The sequence below is a fragment of the Vigna unguiculata genome, chromosome 2, assembly GCF_004118075.2.
Source record: "Vigna unguiculata cultivar IT97K-499-35 chromosome 2, ASM411807v1, whole genome shotgun sequence".
Classification (NCBI taxonomy): Eukaryota; Viridiplantae; Streptophyta; class Magnoliopsida; order Fabales; family Fabaceae; genus Vigna; species Vigna unguiculata.
Window position 1 is genome coordinate 7775679 of NC_040280.1, and position 23735 is coordinate 7799413.

The window sequence follows — 23735 nt, forward strand, 5'->3', positions numbered from 1 at the left end:
TGGGAGGTGCCAAAGCTGATTTATTATATTACTCTTCTAAAAGGTAATAGATACTTCAATTGGGATAACGTGCCAATTTAGAAATTTACTTTGACCATTGTAGAAACTGACGCATATTTCAAATAATTAGCCTCACTTTCACCTTCTAATTATGACAAGACTTATCAACTGTATTGGGAGGTGCCAAAGCTGATTTATTATATTACTCTTCTAAAAGGTAATAGATACTTCAATTGGGATAACGTGTCAACTCAGAAATTTACTCTAACCACTGTAAAAGCTGGCGCATCTATGAAATAAAGAGCCTCAATTGCACCTTCTAATTATGACAAGACCTATCAACTTTATTGGGAGGTGCCAAAGATGATTTATTATATCACTCCTGTAAAAGGTGAAAGATACTCCAATTGGGATAACATGCCCATTAAAAAATTTACTTTAACCACTGCTAAAGCTTACGCATATTTCAAATAATTGGCCTCACTTACACCTTCTAATTATGACAAGACTTGTCAACTTTATTGGGAGGTGCCAAGGCTGATATTTAATTCAGAAATTTACTCTTACCTTGTAATTTGGACAAGACTTGTCAATGCTATTGGGATAGTGTGCGAATAAAGATACATAATTTTACCACTTCATAAAGGGTTATGTGAATGGTGGACCTTTTTGAAATTGTGCTAATACTGATATTGTTTGTAAGTGGGGAGTACAGAGGTAGTAAGTGGGGAGTTGTGATGACTATTTTGGTCTTCACTCCTCACACTAACCTTAACATAGTACAAATTCATTTCCATGACCATGACATTAAATGTTGTGTAATGTGGCCACAGGGTTTTTTAGAATTTTCGAGTCACACTATCCTCGAAATTGAGGACTGAAGAACAATGAAGTGGGAAGTTATGTTGGATATTTTGGTCATTAGTACCTGTTTTTGTTTCATATTTTCAGTTACTGCAACCGATAATAAAAAAATTTACAATAACTCCCCATTTAATTTGACACGGCTCCCCACATACCATTTACGTTACTTATGGGATAATTTGTAATGTTCACCATCCAAATACGCTACTATTCAATTTGGTCGTCATGGAAATAATTTACTTTTGTTGTTCATAACTCAATATCAAAATGTCCATGGTAACTCCCCACTTAATCCATCATTAGTCCCTACCTACCTCATTCATTAGTTATGAGACATTTTTCCATTATCCCCATCTAATTAACATTTAGTAGTCTTAGAAATATTATTGTGTTATCATATGATTACAATGAACATTTTTCTCTTGACTCTCAAGTTTTATATTTTCCATTTTTATACTTTCCATTGAATTACTACAACTGATGTTCAAAATAATAAGAATAACTCACAACTTAATGCAACAAGACTCCTCACATACCTCATACATACTTTAAGGGACATCTTTTCATTACACCATCCAAAAAAGCTACTTTTCAATTTCGTGGTAATGAAAATAGTTTTTTTCTATGATACAATGACAACGAACATTTTGTCTTAACACTCAAATTTAATATTTTACATTAAAATAACTGTTAGTGATGTTCATAATATTAAGAAAAACTCCCCACTTATTCCAGCATTACTCCACACATACAGAACCCATAATAAAATGAAAGTCTACGAAGGAAAGATTCCAAACATAGCACCAAATTACTCCTATTAAAAAAATTAATACTACACAAATTATTAAAAAAAATTAAATTAAATTGACGTTTATATTTTCAAATTACACATAAAAAACTTACTACACAATACAAAATTTATTTTTAAATCAACAAATTCAAAAAGAAAAAAATATTATTTTTTTCTTTCAAATAATACCTAAAATAACTAAAAACACAATACTACATCTATTTTAAAAAAATATATTTAACCTTTAATGTAACATTTTTTACAAAAAGAAAACAAAAAATAACTCATATATATTTTATTAAAAAAGTTTAAAAATATTAATTCTAATTTATTTATAAAAAAAAAACAAGTTCAGAATTCGGATCCCTGGGACCGAATTCTGACTTAGAATAAAAAGAAAAAAAAAGCATCATAAGTTGGAATTCGGGTGCTAGAGGACCGAATTCTCAACTGAAAAAAAAAATTGTGCCATCTATGTAAATTTAAACTATAGTATGCTATTTAAGTAAAAAAAACTGGTCAACCGTGCTTTTTGGGAAAAAAAACTGAATTTCTACTTGTGATGTTTTTTTTCTTTTCATTCCAAGTCAGAATTCGGTCTCCAGGGATCCGAATTCTGAACTTGGTTTTTTATTTACTTTTTGTTTTTTTAAATAAACTAAAATTAATGTTTTTTAAATTTTTAATAAAATAGATATAAAAGTTATTTTTTGTTTTCTTTTTGTCAACAATGTTACATTAGAGGTTAAATATATATATATATATATATATATATATATATATATATATATATATATATATATATATATATATATATATATATATATATTAAAATAGATCTTGTATTGTGTTTTTAGTTATTTTAGGTATTACTTGAAAGAAAAAAAAATAATATTATTTTATTTTTGAATTTGTTGATTTAAATATAGATTTTATATTGTGTAGTAAGTTATTTTATGTGCAATTTGAAAATATAAAAATCAATTTAATTTTTTTTATAATTTGTGTAATATTAATTATTTTTAATAGATGTTTATAAATATTGAAATTACATTTATCTTTTAATTTTTAATAATTTTAAAAAAATGTATATTATAAACTTTGAAAATTTGTAAAAAATATTTTAAAAATGATGGAAATAACTAAAATAATTTAAAAGCATTTCATTATTGTATTTTAAATAATTTTGTTATTTGTTTTTGGTTTATGTAAAATAAGTAACAATAAATGATAATAAGAAAAGATGTACCATTGAATTGAATCAAGTGCAAATTTATTGAACACAATTAAAAGTACAACATAAACTAAGTGGTTTGATGTGGATCATCTAAGTCCAGGGTTATTAGGACAATGATTTCTTGTGTGTCATTTAGTTCTACAATAGGAACACTTTTTTGATTATCTTCCTTCCTTAATGTCCATCTCAGTCCTAATTGTACTTGATTTAGGTCAACCCCTCTCGCTCCTTTTTGTAGCAGGATGAGGCCAAACCTGTGGCCCTTGGTATGGTGGCCAATATTCTTCATGTCTTAACTCGCCAAATATATTGTTATATACTTTCATGATGACATCCAGCCTATAATGCGGACTTATGTACATGCTGAAGTCGTGATGTGCATGGTTGCAAGTTGAAATAACATGTGAACATGGTAGATGTATTTTTTGAAACTTTCCACAATCGTACCACCTTTCATCTAATCTGACTACAAATTTTCCTACTGGACATACTTCTCTGGGATTGACCATCTCTTCCACTCTGAATCTTGTAGTATTTCTATCAAATTCAACGACGTAGTGCGTATTTGACTTGGAGTCCGCATCTTGTAGGAATTTGGTCGCATATTTAGAGTACACATGACCAGCACTGACCATTGCAGTTATTTGTCTACCTCTTTTTGTGAAGTATGTGTTGCACCTGGTGTACGTGACCAATACTATGGATGAAATTGGCAAATTCCTTGTCTTCTTCAGGACAAAATTTATTGTTTCAGCCAGATTCGTTGTTACGTGACCCCACCTTCTTCCTTGATCATATGCAAGACACCACTGCTCCCTTGGAATTTGGTCTACCCAAGCTGCTGCTTCTGGGTTGTCTTCTCTAATGATGTTGTAGTAGTAGTTACAACGTGGCTCCGTCAATGCGTACGCTACACATATAATTATAAGAAGATTTTATTTTCTAATAATGGGTGTGAAAAATTAACAGCCAAAAAAATTAAAAAGAGAAATTTACATGTAATAACTAACCCATGTTGACAAGGTCCTTTTTCAGAGTTGTATTCTTGAATCTTTTTGTAAAATTTTGTGCAATGTGTGGAATACAAAACACCTGGACACAGTTCCCTTCAGTCCAGCCACTACTGGGTCTGTTGAATGCTGCACTGATTGAATTGTGGCGGTCTGACATTAAGCATAAATTTTGTTGAGGCGTAACGTGTGTCCTTAGGTTTTTAAGGAAAAAAAACCAAGCTTCAGCAGTTTCACCCTCTACTATAGCAAATGCAATGGGGAAAATGTTATTTCTCCCATCTTGTGCAACAGCTACTAGAAGGGTGCCCCTATACCTTCCGTAAAGGAAGGTTCCGTCCACTTGCACTATTGGTTTGCAAAATGGGAAGCCATCAGTGCATGGTTTGAATGTCCAGAACACTCTTCGAAAGTGTTGTTGGTTTTCTAGGACCTCCTCCCCATTTGTAATTGGACTGGTTTTCAACTTGTATACAAACCCAGACAAATAAATTTGCATGGCTTGTAGTAGGCACGACAATCGGTTGTAAGACTGTTCTTAGTTTCCGTACACATCTTCAATTGCTTGCTGTTTCGCCAACCATGCCTTTCTGTATGTTATGTTATATCCCATAGAGGTCTCGATGGAAGAAATTGTTGTTGCAATTGGTGTGGATGGGTCTCACTCCACCATTTGTCTTACATGTTGAAATATTATTCTTGAGCTCAGGTGTCTATGGTCTTGTGTTATGAGTTGTGTTGCACATGTGTGCACACCTTCAACCTTTCTAATTTCCCACACTTGGTTCCTTGTATGTAATATTGCCTGACATTTCCAAGAACACAGGTGTTGCACACATTGCACCCTCAACCTTGTTGTGTTTGAGTGTGTGGTTTTGTAGGTGCAATGGTTTGTTATGTGGTACCTATTTAAAGCATCTAGAAGTTGTTCCTTTGTTTGAAACCTCATTCCTTGGGTCAGTGTACCAACATCGTGCTCAAAGTTGTCATGCAACATTGTTTGGTGGCCACGGGGTTTTTTAGAATTTTCGAGTCACATTATCTTCGAAATTGAGGGGTGAAGAACAATTAAGTGGGAAGTTATGTTGGATATTTTGGTCATTAATACCAGTTTTTGTTTCATATTTTCAGTAACTGCAACCGATAATAAAAAAAATTTACAATAACTCCCCATTTAATCCAACACGGCTCCCCACATACCATTTACGTTACTTATGGGATAATTTGTAATGTTCACCATCCAAATAAGCTACTATTCAATTTTGTCGTCATGGAAATAATTTACTTTTGTTGTTCATAACTCAAGATCAAAATGTCCATCGTAACTCCCCACTTAATCCATCATTAGTCCCTACCTACCTCATTCATTAGTTATGAGACCTTTTTCCATTATCTCCATTCAATTAACATTTAGTAGTCTTAGAAATATTATTGTGCTATCATATGATTACAATGAACATTTTTCTCTTGACTCTCAAGTTTTATATTTTCCATTTTTATACTTTCCATTGAATTACTGCAACTGATGTTCAAAATAATAAGAATAACTCACAACTTAATCCAACAAGACTCCTCACATACCTCATAGATACTTTAAGGGACATCTTTTCATTACACCATCCAAAAAAGCTGCTTTTCAATTTCGTGGTAATGAAAATAGTTTTTTTCTATGATACAATGACAACGAACATTTTGTCTTAACACTCAAGTTTCATATTTTACATTAACAAAACTGTTAGCGATGTTCATAATATTAAGAAAAACTCCCCACTTATTCTAGCATTACTCCCCACATACAGAACCCACAATGAAATGAAAGTCCACGAAGGAAAGATTCCAAACCAACACCCAATTACTCCTGTTAAAAAAAATTAATACTACACAAATTATTAAAATAAATTAAATTAAATTGACGTTTATATTTTCAAATTACACATAAAAAAACTTACTACACAATACAAAATTTATTTTTAAATCAACAAATTCAAAAAGAAAAAAGTATTATTTTTTTTCTTTCAAATAATACCTAAAATAACTAAAAGCACAATACTGCATCTATTTAAAAAAAATATTCAACCTTTAATGTAAAATTTTTTACAAAAAGAAAACAAAAAATAACTCTTATATATATTTTATCAAAAAAATTAAAAAATATTAATTCTAATTTATTTAAAAAAAAAAACAAGTTCAGAATTTGGATCCCTAGGGACCGAATTCTAACTTGGAATTGAAAAAAAAATAAAACATTAACGATTGGAATTCGGCTCTCGAAGGACCGAATTCCCAACTAAAAAAAAAAACAATGCTATCCATGTAAATTTAAGGCAGAGTGTGCTATGCTGGTAAATAAAAGAGCCAACAGTGCTCTTTTGGAAAAAAATCGATATTGTTTCTTGTTTTATGGAAAGTAAAAGGTTAAAGAGGTTCCCATTTTTTATTCAATTGAGTCTTTATTTTAGAAAATTTGTTGTAATCAGGTCTTTTCCGTTTGTAGTGCATTAACGGTGTTAACTATGTGTCACGTGTCATCACGTGATATTTTTTATTTTTTTTTTAAATTTTTTAAATTTTTTAAATTTTTTTTAAATTTTTCTAAGAAAATTAAAATTGCCACGTGTCAATCTGACATTGTGCCATGTGGCATAGATAATGTGATGTGGCAGTGGCAATGCCACGTGTCACTATTAGATGTAAAAAATCTCAATGTAGTCTCTGTATTTGTTATTTTGTCTTAATTTGGTCCTAATTTTTTTAAAACTGAATCAATTTCATCCCTATATCAAATTTAATTTTTATATAAATTTTACAATGGTATTTTTATTATAATTGATATTTTTAACAAAATTAAATTTATTTAAATACATTATGCACTGATATTTATTTAAATTTTGTTTTAAATATTTATATATCTATAATTTATCGATAAATGTTTCCGTCGCAAAAACAAACAAGTTCTAAGTCTCAAGACTTTCCCTATGCTACCTTGAGAATGCTAAAAATATAGGTAACATAGGTGATTGTATAACTTTAATGAAATTATTTAAATTTATTTAAATAGTGTATGTTTATGACTTATGGTTAAATATGTTTTTGCTTATTTAACTTTTAGTAAAAGTTAAAATTAATCATTCTTGAAAATATTGGTCCAATTTAGTCCTTTAACTTAAAAAAATGTGAATTTAGTTTTTTAAACTAAATTTTGTTAAGTTTATTTGACGTTTCATGATAGTATTTGAGTTTATTTATATTTTTTGACATATTTTCGTTTCAATGTTAACTGGGAAACATATTAAAAAGATGAGAGATTAAATTGGTTTAAAATTTCCAAAAGAAACTAATTTTAATTTTCATTACTAAAAGATAAGAGAATAAAAATATATTTAATCCAAAATTAATTTATAACTAAAGATTATTTTAATCTTTTTGGTGTTGCTATATGCACAAATAATATGGATCGGAGCAAATTACTTAATGGTGTGTTTGGATGAGACAATTCAAGAGAGTGATTCATTTATTTGGAGAATTTGAAATTCTTTGTAATGAAATGCTTTGTTTGGATAGAGAAATTAAAAAGAATTTAAAATGCATGCATTCTTTTGAAGTATTTCAATTAGCTAAATTAGAAGAAATTCAAATACCTTAGCCTTGTGTTTGGGTGGAGCATTTCAACAATGCTTAGAAATTGAAATACTTTGCATTTGAATTGCTTGCAATTAAATTTCATTCATTTTTTAAATAATTTATTTGGATAAGAAAATTAAAATACCTTACATTTCAATTTCTTGTTTGGAAAAAAATGGAATTTATTGTGAGATAAAATTTAATTTTAACAATATTTATTTTAGGCTTAATTATGTTTTGAGTTTATGATAAATTTGGAAACCCGACGATCAAGAAGGGTCGAACGACACGGATAAGTCCGACAACTCGGACGGGACCGACAACCTAGACGGGTCGACGACCTAGACAGGTCCGACGACTCGGATGGACCTTCCAAACGGTCGGGCCCATCTAGGTCGTCGGGCTCGTTCGGATAGTTTGACTCGTTTGGGTCGTCGGGCTCAAAGGTTTGGAAGGGTCGTTCGGGTCATCACGCAGTCTGTGTCGTAGGGCCCGTTCGGGTTGTCAGGCTCATTTGGGTCGTCGGGCCCATCTGGATCGTCGAGCACGTTCTGGTCGTCGGACATGTCTGGATTGTCGGGCCCGTTAGATCATTGGTCTTGTCCAGATAGTCTGCCATGTCTGAGTCGTCGGGCCCGTTTTGGTCGTAAGGCCCGTCCGGGTTGACGAACGAGCCCGTCTAGATCATCGTGCCCGTCTGGGTCGTTGGATAGGGATGGCAAAATGGGCAAGGCCCGCCAGCCCGCCCAAAAAAGGGTGGATTGGGTTGGAAATTCCAACCTGTCAACCCGCTGTAACCCGGCCCGCCTAGCCCGCCAGTTTACCGGGCCAACCTGCGGGACAGTGCGCCAACCCTTTTTTTTTTAATTTTTTATGTTTAAAATTAAAAATAATCGAAAAATAATACTTTTTTTATATTATATAAAATAAATTAAAAAAAAAGTAAAAAAAGAAAGAGAGATAGGCCAGGCCGCCCGAAGTCGGGACGGGTTACAGTTTTCGGCCTATTTATTGATGGCGGGCCAGCCCAGCCCGATCCATTTTTTTCGGGCCACAAGCGGGCTGGGCTGGCCTGTTTTGCGACCCCTATCGTCGGACCCGTCTGGATCTTTAGACCCGTCTGGATCATCGAGCCCATTCAAGTCGTCGGATCCGTCTGAATCGTCGACCCCGTTTGTGTCATCGGGCCTACCAAAGAGTCTAGAATGTGAAGTTGAGTGAGAAGAATTTCAAATTCCACCTATTTTGAGGGTATTTGAATTTCTACTAATTTAGCTAATTGAAATCCCTCAAAAAAATGCTTGCATTTGAAATGCTTTTTAATTTCTGTATCCAAACAAAGCATTTCATTACAAAGCAATCTAAATTCTTCAAAAAAATGAATTACTTCATTAAAATACTCTATCCAAACACACTCTAAAAAAAGGTGGAATTTGAAATTCTTCTCACTCAACCTCACACTCTGGACTTAATCCCAAACGGACCCGGAAAACCCATCAATCATGACCGGTTGGCTGGCCATACAATCTAGACAGATCAGACCGACCTGACGACATAAACGGGTTGAGCAGGCCCAACAACCCAGACGGGTCGTGCAAGCCCGATGACCCAAACGAACCGAGTCACCTAATTACGCATACGGGTTAGGCGGGCTTGAAAACTCAAACATGTCGGTCAAGCCCGACAACCCACACCGTCCGAGTGAGCCCAATGACCAAGATGTGTCGAGCTGGCCCAACGACCCAAACCGACCAGGTTGGCCAGAAGAAATAAACGGGTCGGTGGGCTCGATGACCCAAATGGGACTAACAACCTAGAAGAGTCAAGTGGGCTCAAAGACAAAGACGGGCCGAACTAACCTGACAACCCACACGAGTTAGCGGTTCGATGACCTAGAGGTGTCAGGCGGGCTTGATGATCCAAACGTGTCGAACAGGCCCAACAACCTGACCGACCTGTTGACCCGACAAGCCTGATTGACTTGATGACCTAGTTAGCCCAACTAACTCGACGACCTAGACGAGCCTGACGACCTTGCCAAGTTGGGTCGGCCCATCGACACAAACTTGCTAGGTGTGCCCGATGATAGAAACGGGCCCAACAACCCAAATGGGTTGGACGGGCCAGACAACCTAGACGGGTCGAACCGGCCCAACGACCCAAACAGGTCAAACGGCCCAACGACCTAGACATGCCCGACCGACCCAACGACGTAGCTGGTTTGGGCCAATCGAATGACACAAATTGGTCGGGTAGGCCCAATGACACAAGCGTGCCTAACAACCTAGTTGGGTTGAGTGGGCTTGACAACCTAGTGGGGTCAGCTGAGCCAATGACCTAGAAGGGTCGAGTTGGGTCGGGTCGTGCTGGGCCATGTTGACGATCTTAACGAGCACAACCGGCAGGTATGTGCCGTTAAGCTTGTATGATCATCGTGAGGAAGTGTTTTTTATTGGTCAGAATAGGAGGAAGTGTTTTGTGTTGGTGGTTAATGTTGTAAAGCACTTCAAGGGCATTATAAAAGTAATCAGTTATGATAATTATGTGCATAATATGTGAATGAAATATTGCAATTTGGAAATGGTTTGGTGATAATGGATTCCATGAATTATTTTCTGATTTAGTCTCCTGTTTTACTAATTTGGTACTATCACAAAGTAATTTGGAATGAAAAATTATGACTGAAAGAATGGTATACAATGTATGGCGAATAAGAAATAGAAGTGCACGTTTCATTCAAACAGTGCATCACCAACGTCATTGATCAATAATGCCAAACAAGTGGTCCAAAGCAATAGCAAAAGTGTTTCCTTGAATTGAATACAATAATGCAAAAAGTGGTCCAAAGTAGGCAAGTGGTCCATAACTTTAACTAAAATATTGAAGTACGACTGCTCCAAAACAAAATAGTGGTCCATTATCATTATGCCCAATGATATAAAAGTCTTAATCTATTACAGATCTCTTTAATAAAGCAACAAAAAGTAGGAATCTTCATTCATTTTCACGTGGGATGTGCACAAGTTGTAGTACTACTAGCTTGAGACCCCAATGTTTGTACTGCCATGCTTCTTTTTTGTGTTGTTGGTGCTCTTTCTCCTTGGTTCACGTTTTCTGCAAGTATGGGTGTGAATCTTGTTCTACTGCAGGCTTGGTTTGATGGTCCAGCAGCGTTGGTAGCTCAAGTGGCAGTTCGAGTTCGTTGTGTGTTTCCCTGTCAATTCAGTATGTTTTCAATTTTTAAATTTTTATTTTGTAAAAGAAAAATCATTAAAAAGTAAAGAACATGATGTCTTACCTTTCTGGATCTCATCCCCCTTCTGCAGCTTCTGATATTATGTCCTATTTGCTTGCACCTACTACACTTCATGATGAGATTTTTCTTTGAAAGTTTCGAATGACTAACATGTTCATCAGCTTTCCTTCTTCTAAGTTTTTTGGGCCTACCAGGGGGTGTTTTGTATATGGGTAGGAGTAGTTCAGGTTGATTGCTTTTGGGCCAAAGTTGTTATCCATTTATTGGGGTAATTTCTAGGCTATAACAAGCGTGATAAGCTTCTCTTTTGTAGCATGGATGAACCTATGCCTCAGGATTTTCTATCTTGTAGTTGATTATAGCCACAACATGTCTACAAGGAATACCCACCAAATCCCAAAAAGAACAAGTGCAACTACGCTTACTTAGATCAACTACAAACTTTCCTATAGTGAACCTTTGTGTGACTTCAAACTTAGAACCCCCTGCCCATACTGGAAGCCAATTCCCACTTTTTTCCACTTCCTTATCAAGCCTTTTTTGAGGTTTAGGCATTACATTACCCGGATATTCAATCAACTTTTCCCTAAGTGTAGCAAATCTACTCATTGTGTATGATCTAATCCATTTCATCATACTAATGATTGGTTTATCTCTAACCAATAAAATAGTACTATTGAATGACTCAGACAAATTATTCATTGAAACATCACATTTAGGGTAAATGTTGAATGCATGTTTACACCATGAACTTCTAGGAATGGCAACTAACCAATTATATGCTTCAGGGTTAATATTTCTTAACTCACCCATTTTTTCCCAAGCAGCGTAAAAATGTGCCTCAAGCAGAAACGGTGCTCCACCCTATTCAAAATTTCATCAAATATAGTCACAAATCCCTGTAAAAAAACAATAGTTCTAAATAAGAGCACAAAAATCAATTAATTGTGATTGTATAAAGGAAAAGTTAATGAATTTACATTACCTTTTCTTGATCTGAGATGAATACCCAACGATGATTTGCAACATCTCTAATATCCTCTAGCAATAGTGTTAGGAATCACCTTTAGGTCTCTTTCCATTCAGTCTCAACCGCAATAAATGCCAATGGAGAGTGTTAGATCCGCGAAAATTAATTAAATTAAATAATTAATTAATTGATAAATGCAGGTAGAAATCGCCTTTATGGCATTAATTATTGGTTTATGTGACGTGAAAAAGTACTAGTTCAAATGGTTGAGAGTACTTTGATTGTGTGAGAGGATTTGGGTTCGAGTCCTATGTATGCCAATATTGTGTTGTTGTTTTATTATTGATTTTTAATAATATGTATGGGTATGGAATTGGCATTGTGAGCTTATCATGATTGGAATGTATGATTAACGTGAATTGGTTGAATTGGTTATGCATTTGAGTGGTGACTAAGTGGTCATGGGTTCAAACTTGGTTGGGAATGAAATTGGAACTTTGTTTTTTTTCAAAAAAAAAGTGTAGTTTTGGAGGGAATAGGAGAGAGCAAAAGAAAACCTAGAGGGGCACAACCAAGAGGGGCTGGAAACCACCATATAATGACCCTTTAATAGGAATTAACACACCATAAGGCCCAATTTCGTTTCAGCTTTTTAATCCAACATTAGGACACCTATAAAAGGAAAATTTTATGTGGAAAGAAGGGTTTCTGCAATTGTTTTGTGGTAGCTTGAGGGGAGAGCGAAATTGGAGAGTGAGAGGTTGAATTAGGTGTGCAAAGGGTTGAAGCAAGGTATTGGTGAACAAGGAACTTCCTCTTTGTCTTAATCTCATTCCAAAAATTATAAGTTAGGGGAGTTGATCTTAATTCTCGTGTTTTTATTTAGGTGTATGAATTGGATAAGTTGTTGTCATGGAATTGTGTGGTATGTACTGTAATTGTGAATTGGTTGGCTTGACATTTGAGGTGCAAAGCCTTTATGCTTATATTGGGTATAATGAGGGTTTTGGTATGGAATGGTTAGAGATGATTCAGTTTCGAGTTGGGATATTTTAAATGGATGATATAGGACCTGTTCTGATGATTGTGGACATTATTTGTGCTTGGTAATGTGTTAATTGTGTTTTAGTATTGTTAGTTATGTGAATTGGGCAAAGGTGGGTGATTTGAGTGCGTGAACAGACTCGAAAACCTGCAAGTCTCGCCTAAACGGGTCCACCTCGCCTAAGCGAGAGTTGCAGAGTCTCACATTGGGTCCTGGTTCGTGGTTCTCGCCTAGGCGACCAGGAAAAGGGTTGAGCGACATGGTCTCTTGCTCAGGCGAGAGGCACTCGCCTGAGCGAGGTCACGAGGAAACCTGAGAGCTTTGAGCGCGATATATCGCCCAGGCGAGAGGTTTTGAGTTTTGAGCGACCAACACTCTCGCCTAGGCGAGAGTGGCTCGCCTAAGCGAGTTCTCGAAGCGTATTCATGTGTGTTTTGTCGAATACTCATCTAGGCGAGGTTTGTGTGTTGTTTTGGGCAAAGGTGTGACTCGCTCAGGCGAGATCTCGCCTAAGCGAGATGATGTGTTGATGCTACTTTTTTAAGCTTGCACAGGCGAGGTGAGCTAGCCCAAGCGAGATGGAGGGCTTAGCTTGGGCGAGTGTCCCTGGCTTAAGCGAGTTTATGTTATTTTTTCCATGTTGTATGTGTTTGTAGGTGTGATTTGGCTGCTTTATCCTAAGTATAGGAAGTATATGCATGTGGTGTGGTGTTTGGGCTTGAAGGACTAAGTTCAATAGGGGTCTGGGATGTGCTTGGTGGTTGGACACATGATGGGCATGGAACTGGTTGAGTTCCCGTCGGCTACTAATGGGCGAGGAGTCCTTAGTATGGTGATTACATGTGTCGGGCGCACGATGGGTAAGGAACTGTGATGTTCCCGTCGACTATTATTGGGCGAGGAGTCCATAGTATGGTGATTGCGTGCGTGTCAGGGTCCAAGTTGAGAAGACTTAGATGTTTTACTACAGATGAGGAGTCTGTAGGGCAGGACTATGAGCGGGATAGGCTCATAGGGTTGGACCACGAATGAGTTAGTTTCGTGGGAGCACAGTGAAGTCCTAAGACCTAGTTCATGGATATGACTCATGAAAGACTATGAGGTCATGGTTAGGTTATTTGAAAAACATGAAATATTATTTATGTTATTTTAGGGATGGGTGGCATATTTATTTCATGTATTGGTTTATATATTGTGCATAGCTCACCCTTTCTGTGTGTGTGTGACGATGATCAGATAACTTGTTATCCGGGAGCAGATGATTTGACAGGTAGGCCAGGAGATGCTTAGACTCGGAGCGAGGGATAGCATGGGATTTTTGTATATATGTTTATTATTTTAGTTTTGAGATAATTATGTAACCTTTCGGGAGCCATTGAATTTTATTTCAGTTTTATAATTATGGACTCCTGGTTTATGACACGTAGATTAAAAGTTTTGAATTTCCCGCATTTTTGGGAAATGGTTTTATAATAAATGTGGTATTTATTTTATTTCAGAATTATTTATTAAATATTAGTAATATTCCTTAGGGATGTGATGAGTCATTATTTTCTTCTATTCCACTAGCCTTTGTGCACCCATTAGACAGTTGATTAGTGCTTAATTGTTCATCATTAGAGTGTTTTTATCTGTTGGGCTTTATTGGGCCACTGTTCCGAATTTGGACTAATTTCACATTATTTGGCCTAATTTTTGTTTTTAATTATTTTTAGGTATTTGGGTGAAGCAATTTTGGAGCTTGGACATTAATATTTAGTTGAAGAAACTTTCCACATCATTGCCACATCATTTCCATGTCATTTCCACGTCAGCAAAGTCAATGGGTCAACATTTGAGGCCCAGAGTGGCATTTTTGTAATTCTGCGGCTCATAATGGCAGTTTTGTAATTCTGAGTGGCATGGGTGATATGACCACGAATTAGGTCTGCATGAGAAGGAAGTAGCCGCTCCATCATCTTCAACCTCTCTTCAAAACCTCCATTTTCGTTCTCCAAGCTTCCATGGATGTCCCCATTGCGGTTTTTCACGTTTTTGGCTCATTTTTACCGTTTTTATGCATCTTTGACAGCACCCATTGAGGGTTTTACGTTTTGAATTCGTTTTCTTGCTTGGGCAGTTCGTTTTGTGGGTTTTATTGACTTGGAACAATACCCATTCATGGGGTTTTCGCATTTATATATGATAACACCGTTTTGCATTCCATTTAAGCTTTGAAATCTCAATTTTTGCTCTTAAATTGCGTTTTCAGATTTGATAAGTTAGGGTTCTTGGTTCTGATTTTTGTGATTTCAGTTTTGAAGTGTTTAATTACTCATTTCCATGTCTAGCTAAATTCGTGTATTGACTCCTTGATGAAAAATGCAATGAAGCTTTGAGGTTGTGCTTGTTTTGTGAAATCTGCCATGTTTTTGTTCTGAATTCGTGGAATGCATGTGGTGAATCTGTCAATGCTTAATTTACAGAGTAATTGCATGTGTTTTGTTTAAGATACGTTCATGCTTAATGTATGTAGCTTGGCTGTCACGAATTTAAGGATGTGTGCATTGCTTAATTGCATAATGAAGCTAGATTGTAATTTTCGCTTAGTGAATTATTATCTAATGGATTGAGAGTTACAGATAGTATTGGTCATTGGGGTCCTTGCCCACTGCAACCAACAGTTGACCACCATAAGCTATTTTCAAGTGGCAACTGTCAACACCTATAAAGGGCCTACACCCTGCCAAGAAACCAGCCTTACAGCCCGCTAAGCACATGTAAAAACAGCCAAATCTTAGGGGCAGACTGGGTTGAGGTTGATTTATCTTGATCTTGAAAGTTCTAGCCTTAACTCTGAGCAATTCAGCAACACAGTCATGTAATCGACCGTGTTGACGTTGTCCATCCCCCACCAAATAGTCCATTGCAATTTGTTTTACCTTTCTATCCCTCCATGGAGTTATGCCTACATTGTATGTCTTTTTGATTTCATCAATGATTTGACTCACTGTCATGACACCTACATTCATAAATCTATCTAGTAGCACCTGTGCAATCCAGTCCTTATTAGCATTTTTATTCCCAAAAACCCTGCCACACTTATGACGCCCAACCAATGTCTTAACCTAAAATGTTTGCCTACCTCCAACCTTACTCACCATAATTAAAAAAACCACATTTTTTTACACACAACCCTCACTCTCTTCTGATCATTCTTTACAAATTGTACTTCTTTTCCATTCAAAACACTATGTTCCATCAATGGCTGTTTAAAATCCTTCAAAGAACAAAATTCCATTCTCAATTTGAACTTGAAGTCTTTAGTCATATCTTCAGCTCTGTACTTGGAAAATTTAGGCCCATCATGAACCACACCCTCATCACTATCAACATCAGACTCCAACTCATCAGTATCGTACTCCTCACTTATGTAATGTACTCCAATTTCAGCATTAGTGACAAATGAACCTTCTCTAACATCTTTTTTAGTCCTCACTATGCTTGGATTTTGTTTCATTGCTTTCCACCTATCCAAAAAGACCCAATATTTCTCACGGGTGGTTGAATGTCTATACCAAATCCATTGTTATCATTTGCCACCCTTTCTTCTTCACTATCATCCAGTTTGTCTACAACATCACCTTCCCTGTTTTCAGACTCAACCTCTTCACATATGACATCCTCCTCACCCCCAAGTTCTGTCTCAACCCCTCGTTCTACCACCCCCCAATTCTGCCTCACCAACCACATCAGCCTCACCCCCCATTTCTGCCTCACTCACCACTCTAGCCTCACCTATCACTTTTGCCTCACAACCACATCAGCCTCACCCCCTACAGGTGCCTTAGGAACTACATCAGTCTCACCCCCTACATGTGCCTCAGGAACCACATCATCTTCACCCCCCACTTCTGGCTGACCCAATTCTTCATCCATTCCAGCACCAACAATAAAATGCACCACTTCATACTGATAAGGAATATGTTGAACAAATATATCAACCTCTTCGTTCCTATCCTCTGCATACTTAGCCAAAGCTAATGCCTCTTTATCATCACTCAACAATCTTATATTGTTTAACAACTTCTGTTTTGAGCCCTTCCACCAAAGTTTAACATCTCCAGCGTATTTAAAATCCTTCACGATGCCTAATGCTTCAAAGAATGATAAAAAATCTGGATCGATCCCTTTAACAACGTGGATTTCACCCCCAACGTATTTCAATCCCCTATTCCTTTCAAACCTACTCATATGATGAAATGTCACTGCAATCGGACTTTAAAAACAACCAAACGACAATAAAGCAAACATTCAATGAAACAAAATTTGTAAACAATATAACTAACCTCACTTCACAAATGTTGATTTCGTCGTTCAAAGCAAACCACAAAACCCACTTCTTCTTTGCTCTTTGAATGAAGTTTCTACCTTTGGATTACAGACTGACTGAAATCACTACTTTTGTCGTCATTCAGCAGCGCAAGTTTAATCGGTAGGGTTTTTAGCTAAAACCCCTTTCTAATTTGAATAGAACCCTGCATCTAATGGTTACTTTCCCATTCTTTAATTACCACGTGACCTAAAACCATTACTAATGTATAAGTAAAACGTGCAAAATAGTGTCATCAAAAGAAACCTTTAAATAGGATCCTGACGTGACCATATGTTAGCCAGGTGTCAATTAATACTAACAAAGTTTAAAATTGGAGACTAATTTCATGCAATTCAAAATATTAGAGACTGAAATGGATCAACCTTTAAATGGGAGACTAAAACCAAAAATCACTAATAGTTGAAGGACAAAAAACATAATTAACCCTAAAATAAAAGTTATTTATTATTGTTATAATTAATAGATAATGATCATGAATGATTACGATTTTTCATATTTTATATTAGTTAAATAATTTTACAGATTATTCAACCAACACTCAACTTAATTTAATTTAAATCTTAACTTGTATCGTAATTAAATAATTAAATTATTTTACACTTATAAATTTATCTGAATCTAACATTAAGTGTGACGTCAATTTGGATTTTTATATTCTTTTTAGAAAACTTTTTAAAATTTCGTGTATATTAGAACACGTTTTTTATGACATGATATTTGTAAGATTAGTAACAAGCTTTCCGGAATAAAATTTAAAAATATATAAAATCAGTTTTGGAATTAGTTTTTTTCCGTAACTAGTTTTTTTTTTCTTTCTCTTCCGATGCAATGGAAAATGGAAGTGCGAGTTATTACTATAAGAGTCCAGTTATTAATAATATATGGGTGCACGAAAAGAAAACTAAACTTCTTTATTATTTCATTTTAATGTATCAAGTTTTTTTTTTATTCATTTTATCTCTATTCACCAATTTCATAGCCACACACTAAGACTGTGTTTCGATTAAGAATGAATTTTGTTGAGTGAAAATGAAAGGATCGAAAGGAAAAGACATGTGAAGTTATTTAGAATAAGAAAAAGATAATAAGAAACGAGAGGATAATTTATAAAGTTTTGTGAACGAATTAATTGATTTGGATAATAAAAAAATTATTTTGTTTATTTTAAAATAAAAAATAGATTAAAACAAATTCACTTTATTTTTAATTATTCTTTTAATTATAATAAAAATAATTGGATAATTAAAAAAAATCCGTAATCATCGATCAATAGCATTAAAAAACATTTATTTTTTATTTTTGAATTATCTAATCTACGAACCTTCAAAATTAAGTAAACAAGAGTTTTTCATATTAATAAAATTTAGAAGGTAAAGAAAAATCTGATTACCTGCAACAGTTTGTCAGGTGATTTGAGATAGTGTGTGCAACAAAGAAGAGAAAAAAAAACTAAAATTTCGGATGAGGAAAAATTATATACCTGAAAATTAAATTATAACTTAAGATTATTTTAGTCCTCTTGGTGTTGCTGTATCTGCAGATAATATGGATCCGAACAAGTTACTTAAAAATTAATAAAGCTATTTTACTGTAAAAAAAATTCTTGGAACACATTATTTATTAATATCAAAAGGTCAGAATTTATACTAATAAAACATGTATACACTGATATCACAAGAAAAAGAATATATAAATTGTTCATGTAATTGAAGCTACTTAATGGAGCCAAAAAGGAAGAAGAAAGAGGTTGTGAGAATGATACATATAATTGATGTGTGGTCACATGAGTAGATCATCAAGGAAGGGGCTGCTGAACGGTAATTTGATGGCACCAAAAGCTATTAGGAATAATATTGTCCAAATCGGTAGCATCCATTGAACCATGAACAGTAAGATTCCTTTTCCTGCAACAACAGAAGAGAGAGGGAAGAGAAGAACCAAGTTAAAATCACAATTAAATGAGAGATGAAAATGGAGCTGTGAAAGGAGAAGGTAGGTACTGGAAGAAGTGATTTTGGCCTCGGCATTATCGGCGACCCACTCTCCGGTCTCTCTCATCTTCTTCTGCACTTTCCCTTCCATGGCTTGGCCCAGGAACAAGTCCATCACCGTCTTTCGCATGTCGGAGCCTCTGTTCATCAAAATCAACTACGTTTTCAGGAACAAATGAAGCTATTAGGCGAAGATTGAGAGAAGAGAGGAACGTACGGTAGAGGAAGGGGTTCGGTGTCTCTGAAGCTTCCGGCGCCGACAATGCGTTGCATCTGCATAACGGAGGGTTTCGGAGGCTCGTTCGGAACCCTGTTTCGGCGGGAAAAACGTTTCGTTGGAAGAGATTCTGAATCTGAATCAGTGATTTGGGGAATGTTCCCACTCCCCACTGTGGGTTTGGATACACTGCACACGCAAAACATGCTTTTCCTTCTTTCAATTTTTCACCCAAAGTCATATATAAAATACGGATAAGACCACGACACCCTCAAAATATCTCATACGTTACAAGCCATACACAAAGATAACAAATATCTCATCGTTTCTTTATCATATTGAAAATAATTTTTATTTCAAGTGACAAAAATGTTTATAATGAAAGGTGGTTACTTAATAAACATCACATTTGAATTGTCTCCGAGTTTTTTTTACTTATTTTTCTTCTGTATTTTACTGTTTCCTTAATTTGCTTTGCATTCTTTGTTGGGGGATTTGAAAAATGATTAAAGCGCAACAAATACTTCAATGGATGTCATGTTGAAGAATAAATCACATTTCAAATTCATGTTTGTTTACCTTGCATTCAAATATTAGAGTAAATATTAGAGTTAGTTTAAAAATAATAATTTTATAAATATCTATTTATAAATTATAGATATATAAATATTTAAAACAAAATTTAAATAAAATCTAATGCAAAATACACATTTAAATAAACTTAATTTTATTAAAAATATCAATTATAATAAAAATATCATCGTAAAATTTATATAAAAATTAAATTTGTTTAGGCATGAAATTGATTCAGTTTTTAATAAATTTGGATCAAATTGAGACAAAATAATAAATACTAAGAATTACATTGAGACTTTCTATATCTAATAGTGACACGTGGTTTCGCCACTACCACATCACATTGTCTCTGTCACGTGGCACCAATGTCAAATTGACCCCTGACAATTTTTATTTTTTAATTTTAAAAATTAAAAAAACTAAAAAAAAATTAAAAAAACCATGTGCTGACACATGATACATAGTTAACACCGTTAGAGTACTATTAATGAAAATGACCTAATTGCAACAAATTTTCTAAAATAAAAACCCAATTAAGTCAAATAAAAATAAAGGAACATACTTGAGATTTCCTTACAAGAATGGAAACTTCTAAAATGATTTAATCAAAGAAAAATTATAAAGGAACATAACTAGAAATCAAAGATTGCTAAAACACTCTTTTTATCCTATTTTTTATCAAAACTCACTTTTCCTAAACAAATATAAAAAACTAGTTAATTCAAAATAAAAATCATATTTTATTTAAATTAAAAAAAACTTTTAGAAATGAAAAATACCGAAAAATTGAGTGCTAACAATCGATAATTGTTAATTACTCGAATTTTAGCTTTTATATATATTTTCTAACTTTTATCGTTCAATTATGAATTGAATATGTTTTTAGTCTTTTAACTTTCGGTGAAAATTGGATTTAGTCCATTTTTAAAATTTTGAGTTTATTTCACGTTTTATGATAGTATGGATTATTTATGCTCTTTGACACATTACTACTTCAATATTAACTAAGAAATGTGTTTAAAACCTCTAAATAAATTTAACAAAATTTAGTTAAAAGACTAAAATTCATACGTTTTTAAAGTTGAAGGACTAAATTGATCCAAAATTTTAAAAAGGATTAATTTCAATTTTTTTTAAAAGTTAAGGAACCAAAAACATATTCAACTCTTTTACTGTTATATTAATAATTGTTAATCACTCCAAATGTTAGGTAAAAATGATTTTCTTTTTTGAAAAAAGAGACTTTTGAAAATGTGCTTTTCATGTCAAATTTATATGTGAAAAATAACATTAAAACCATAATTGTTTTTAATAATAGTTTTAGTATGACTAAAAAAAAGGTAATAATAAAAAGAAACAAAATCTTTACTTAAGAAAACATTATTATTCTCATTAAATTATTTAACGAGGTAATAGTTTAAAATTTTAATAAAACTGAATATTACTTTTTAAATTAGAAGAAACTTATGTAAATATTTTCAACAATATTTTTCGTCAACTAAACTCTCATAGTTCAAAATATTATAATTTAAAAAAAAAAAACACTTTTTTCATGTATGATCTAGTACCAAACTCCCTTATGGTAACTATTACTAGTAAATAAATAATTTACCACAAAATCATGATTAAAACGTATAGACATTATATATTTTATTTTCAATAAAATCTTTCTTAATCATTATCTCAGATTCTTATCTTTATAAAACAAGAATTAAAATACTGATCTAAACTTTCAAATAGGTTGTAAGTTTTCAACTTGTTTGACCAACCATGTTTATTTTGAATCATATTTACTGTTTTATTTAAATTAGGCAAAAATAAAAGAATAAATATTTGTATTCAATACATTTGTTTTTAAAAAATAAAGACAACTGCACGACATGATCAAATTTAAGACAGCAAAACTCAGAATACTTTCAAATACGTTCTGTCTATAAGAAAGCATAGAATTTTCTTTTACACATTTGAAGTATTAAATTATACAATTAAACCAAAAAAAAAAAGTGGATTATACTACGAGGAAACTGTTTCAAGATTTTGCACCCTTGAACTCATCACGGTTGCAAAATCCTGAGTAAAAGAAGTGCCCGTTCCCAGTGTGGTCTGTTTGCCAGAACAATTCTTTTCAAGACCTGCACGGCTCCAGCAGCGACCAGTGCTGAATGGTTCTCATTGTTCATACTCAGATTGTGCAGTATTGCCAAGCTTGCTTCAACAGCCCTATCACTACCTTCTTCAAGCAGCATCACCAATGAGCTTATTGCCCCCTCTGAAATAATAGCTTCGTCTGTGGAATCTACCACTCCTTCAGATATTATTCTATTGAGTTCTACCACAGCCGTTTCTTGTGCTTCTGGGGAGAATGAAGTTTTGATCTGTTCTAGAAGTCTTGGGATTGTCTCGTAAAGTGTAACTTCCACGTTGATTGGATAGACACTGGTGATGGAGCCAGAGAGAGAACTCAGTTTAAGGAGGCATGCAGCTACCCAATCTTTGCTGCGGAGAGGAATATTGGACCTGAGGATTCCGCGAAGCAAATCAATGAAGTGGGGGGCATTTATTTTGTTGCGGAACTGCTCGCAATCGAGCAGTATTGTCAATAATCGCGATGCTGCAGATATTGCCAGACCAGCTTCTTCAAATTCTATTGCATATGCTTCGTAAAACTGATCTTCTGCATCAGATTCCATGTTCCCTGCATAGGCGTAAAATATTGAGTTTTTTTTTTTTTTCTTTTTACGTACAGAGAGTAGAATCTGAAGAAGAATAGTGACATACGTTCGCACAGACCTAGAACAATATATGAATATATTGTGAAGAGCTGAACGCATGTGATATATACACTACATGTCCATCCCGAGGAGTGTTGAGATAATGAGGAAATATGGTGAAGATATTTGGTGCATTAGAGAGTATTGACCATTAGGGAAAATATGCTATCTTTCTATGATTTCTTAAGATAATTTGTTTATAGTTGCTAAATTTGGGATTAAATTTTTCACGCTTATGTAATCAATAAATATGGTATTATTTATTAATGACAAAAAACTTCACACTAAATAGCATGTTATCATGGGCTACCTCCATGGAACTTTGGTTCTTGCACCAAATTTACCATACAGAGAAGGAAGAATTTGAAGGATCAACAGAGAGTTATGCTCAATGGAAGAAGGTTAATTTTTCAATTATGTGCCTTGCAATGGCAATTTGTAGAACCCTCTTGGGAACCGTTAGAACCTTTTAAACTTGTTGCTCTTTCTGGAAGAAGGCTGAAAGGACCTATGTTAATGATGTTCAATGTTTGTATGGTGCTGCACAAAAATTAGCCTCTCTTAAACAAACCAATCATGGTATGGCTTCTCATATTGTTGAAGCTCAAACTGCGGTTGAAGAATTAAGGGTGCTCGTGGATGATGACTCTTCAGAAGGAATAAAGAAAAACTTGCCGGGCTGTACATGATGTTAATTCTACAAATCTTTCACTCAGATCTTGGTAAATTTTGGTTTAAACTGTGATTTTGCTATTTTGTGATCTTAAGAATCCTAAAAAAAAGCCTTAGCCCATCTTGGTTGGCATCTGGTCATACTTGATGAAATCAATGTTCTTTAGAATAGTGGAACTTGGGAGCTCATCCCATTACCATTTGGGGATTTCATTGTGGTTGTAGGTGGGTCTTTGTTATCAAAGGTTCTGATGGTATTATTGATCGTTTCAAAACTCATATTGTGACCAAAGGTTACACAAAGTTTTTATTCCGATTACAGTGATACCTTTTTTCTAGT

At 34.4% G+C, this 23735-nt stretch overlaps 3 protein-coding genes across 3 annotated transcripts in view; all 3 read right to left on the bottom strand.

Moving 5' to 3' along the window:
- Positions 1–3103: 3103 nt before the first annotated feature.
- Positions 3104–4400, bottom strand: LOC114174425. The gene is made up of 2 exons (XM_028059267.1): positions 3902–4400; positions 3104–3801 (listed from the first exon to the last, which is right to left on the bottom strand). Exons 1-2 carry the CDS (start codon positions 4398–4400, stop codon positions 3104–3106), a joined length of 1197 nt encoding a protein of 398 aa, XP_027915068.1.
- A 14368-nt stretch (positions 4401–18768) lies between these two features.
- Positions 18769–19611, bottom strand: LOC114174070 (probable NAD(P)H dehydrogenase subunit CRR3, chloroplastic). Its single transcript, XM_028058814.1, has 3 exons — positions 19377–19611; positions 19169–19299; positions 18769–19072 (listed from the first exon to the last, which is right to left on the bottom strand). Exons 1-3 carry the CDS (start codon positions 19580–19582, stop codon positions 18948–18950), a joined length of 462 nt encoding a protein of 153 aa, XP_027914615.1. The 5' UTR covers positions 19583–19611; the 3' UTR covers positions 18769–18947.
- Positions 19612–21838: 2227 nt separating this feature from the next.
- LOC114173647 overlaps positions 21839–23735 on the bottom strand; it is a 28871-nt gene continuing 26974 nt past the window's right edge. The window contains exon 9 of the mRNA XM_028058148.1: positions 21839–22647. Coding sequence (XP_027913949.1) covers positions 22007–22647 — 641 coding nt within the window. The 3' untranslated portion in view covers positions 21839–22006. The remainder of the gene's footprint in view (positions 22648–23735) is intronic.

Coding starts and splice junctions, on each gene's coding strand:
- LOC114174070 (XM_028058814.1), bottom strand. CDS start 19,582: ATGTTTTGCGTGTGCAGTGTATCCAAACCCACAGTGGGGAGTGGGAAC. Junction 19,300..19,376: donor ACCGAACCCCTTCCTCTACC/GTACGTTCCTCT, acceptor TTTGATGAACAG/AGGCTCCGACATGCGAAAGA. Junction 19,073..19,168: donor GGCCAAAATCACTTCTTCCA/GTACCTACCTTC, acceptor CTGTTGTTGCAG/GAAAAGGAATCTTACTGTTC.
- LOC114174425 (XM_028059267.1), bottom strand. CDS start 4,400: ATGCAAATTTATTTGTCTGGGTTTGTATACAAGTTGAAAACCAGTCCA. Junction 3,802..3,901: donor AAAGGACCTTGTCAACATGG/GTTAGTTATTAC, acceptor TTATATGTGTAG/CGTACGCATTGACGGAGCCA.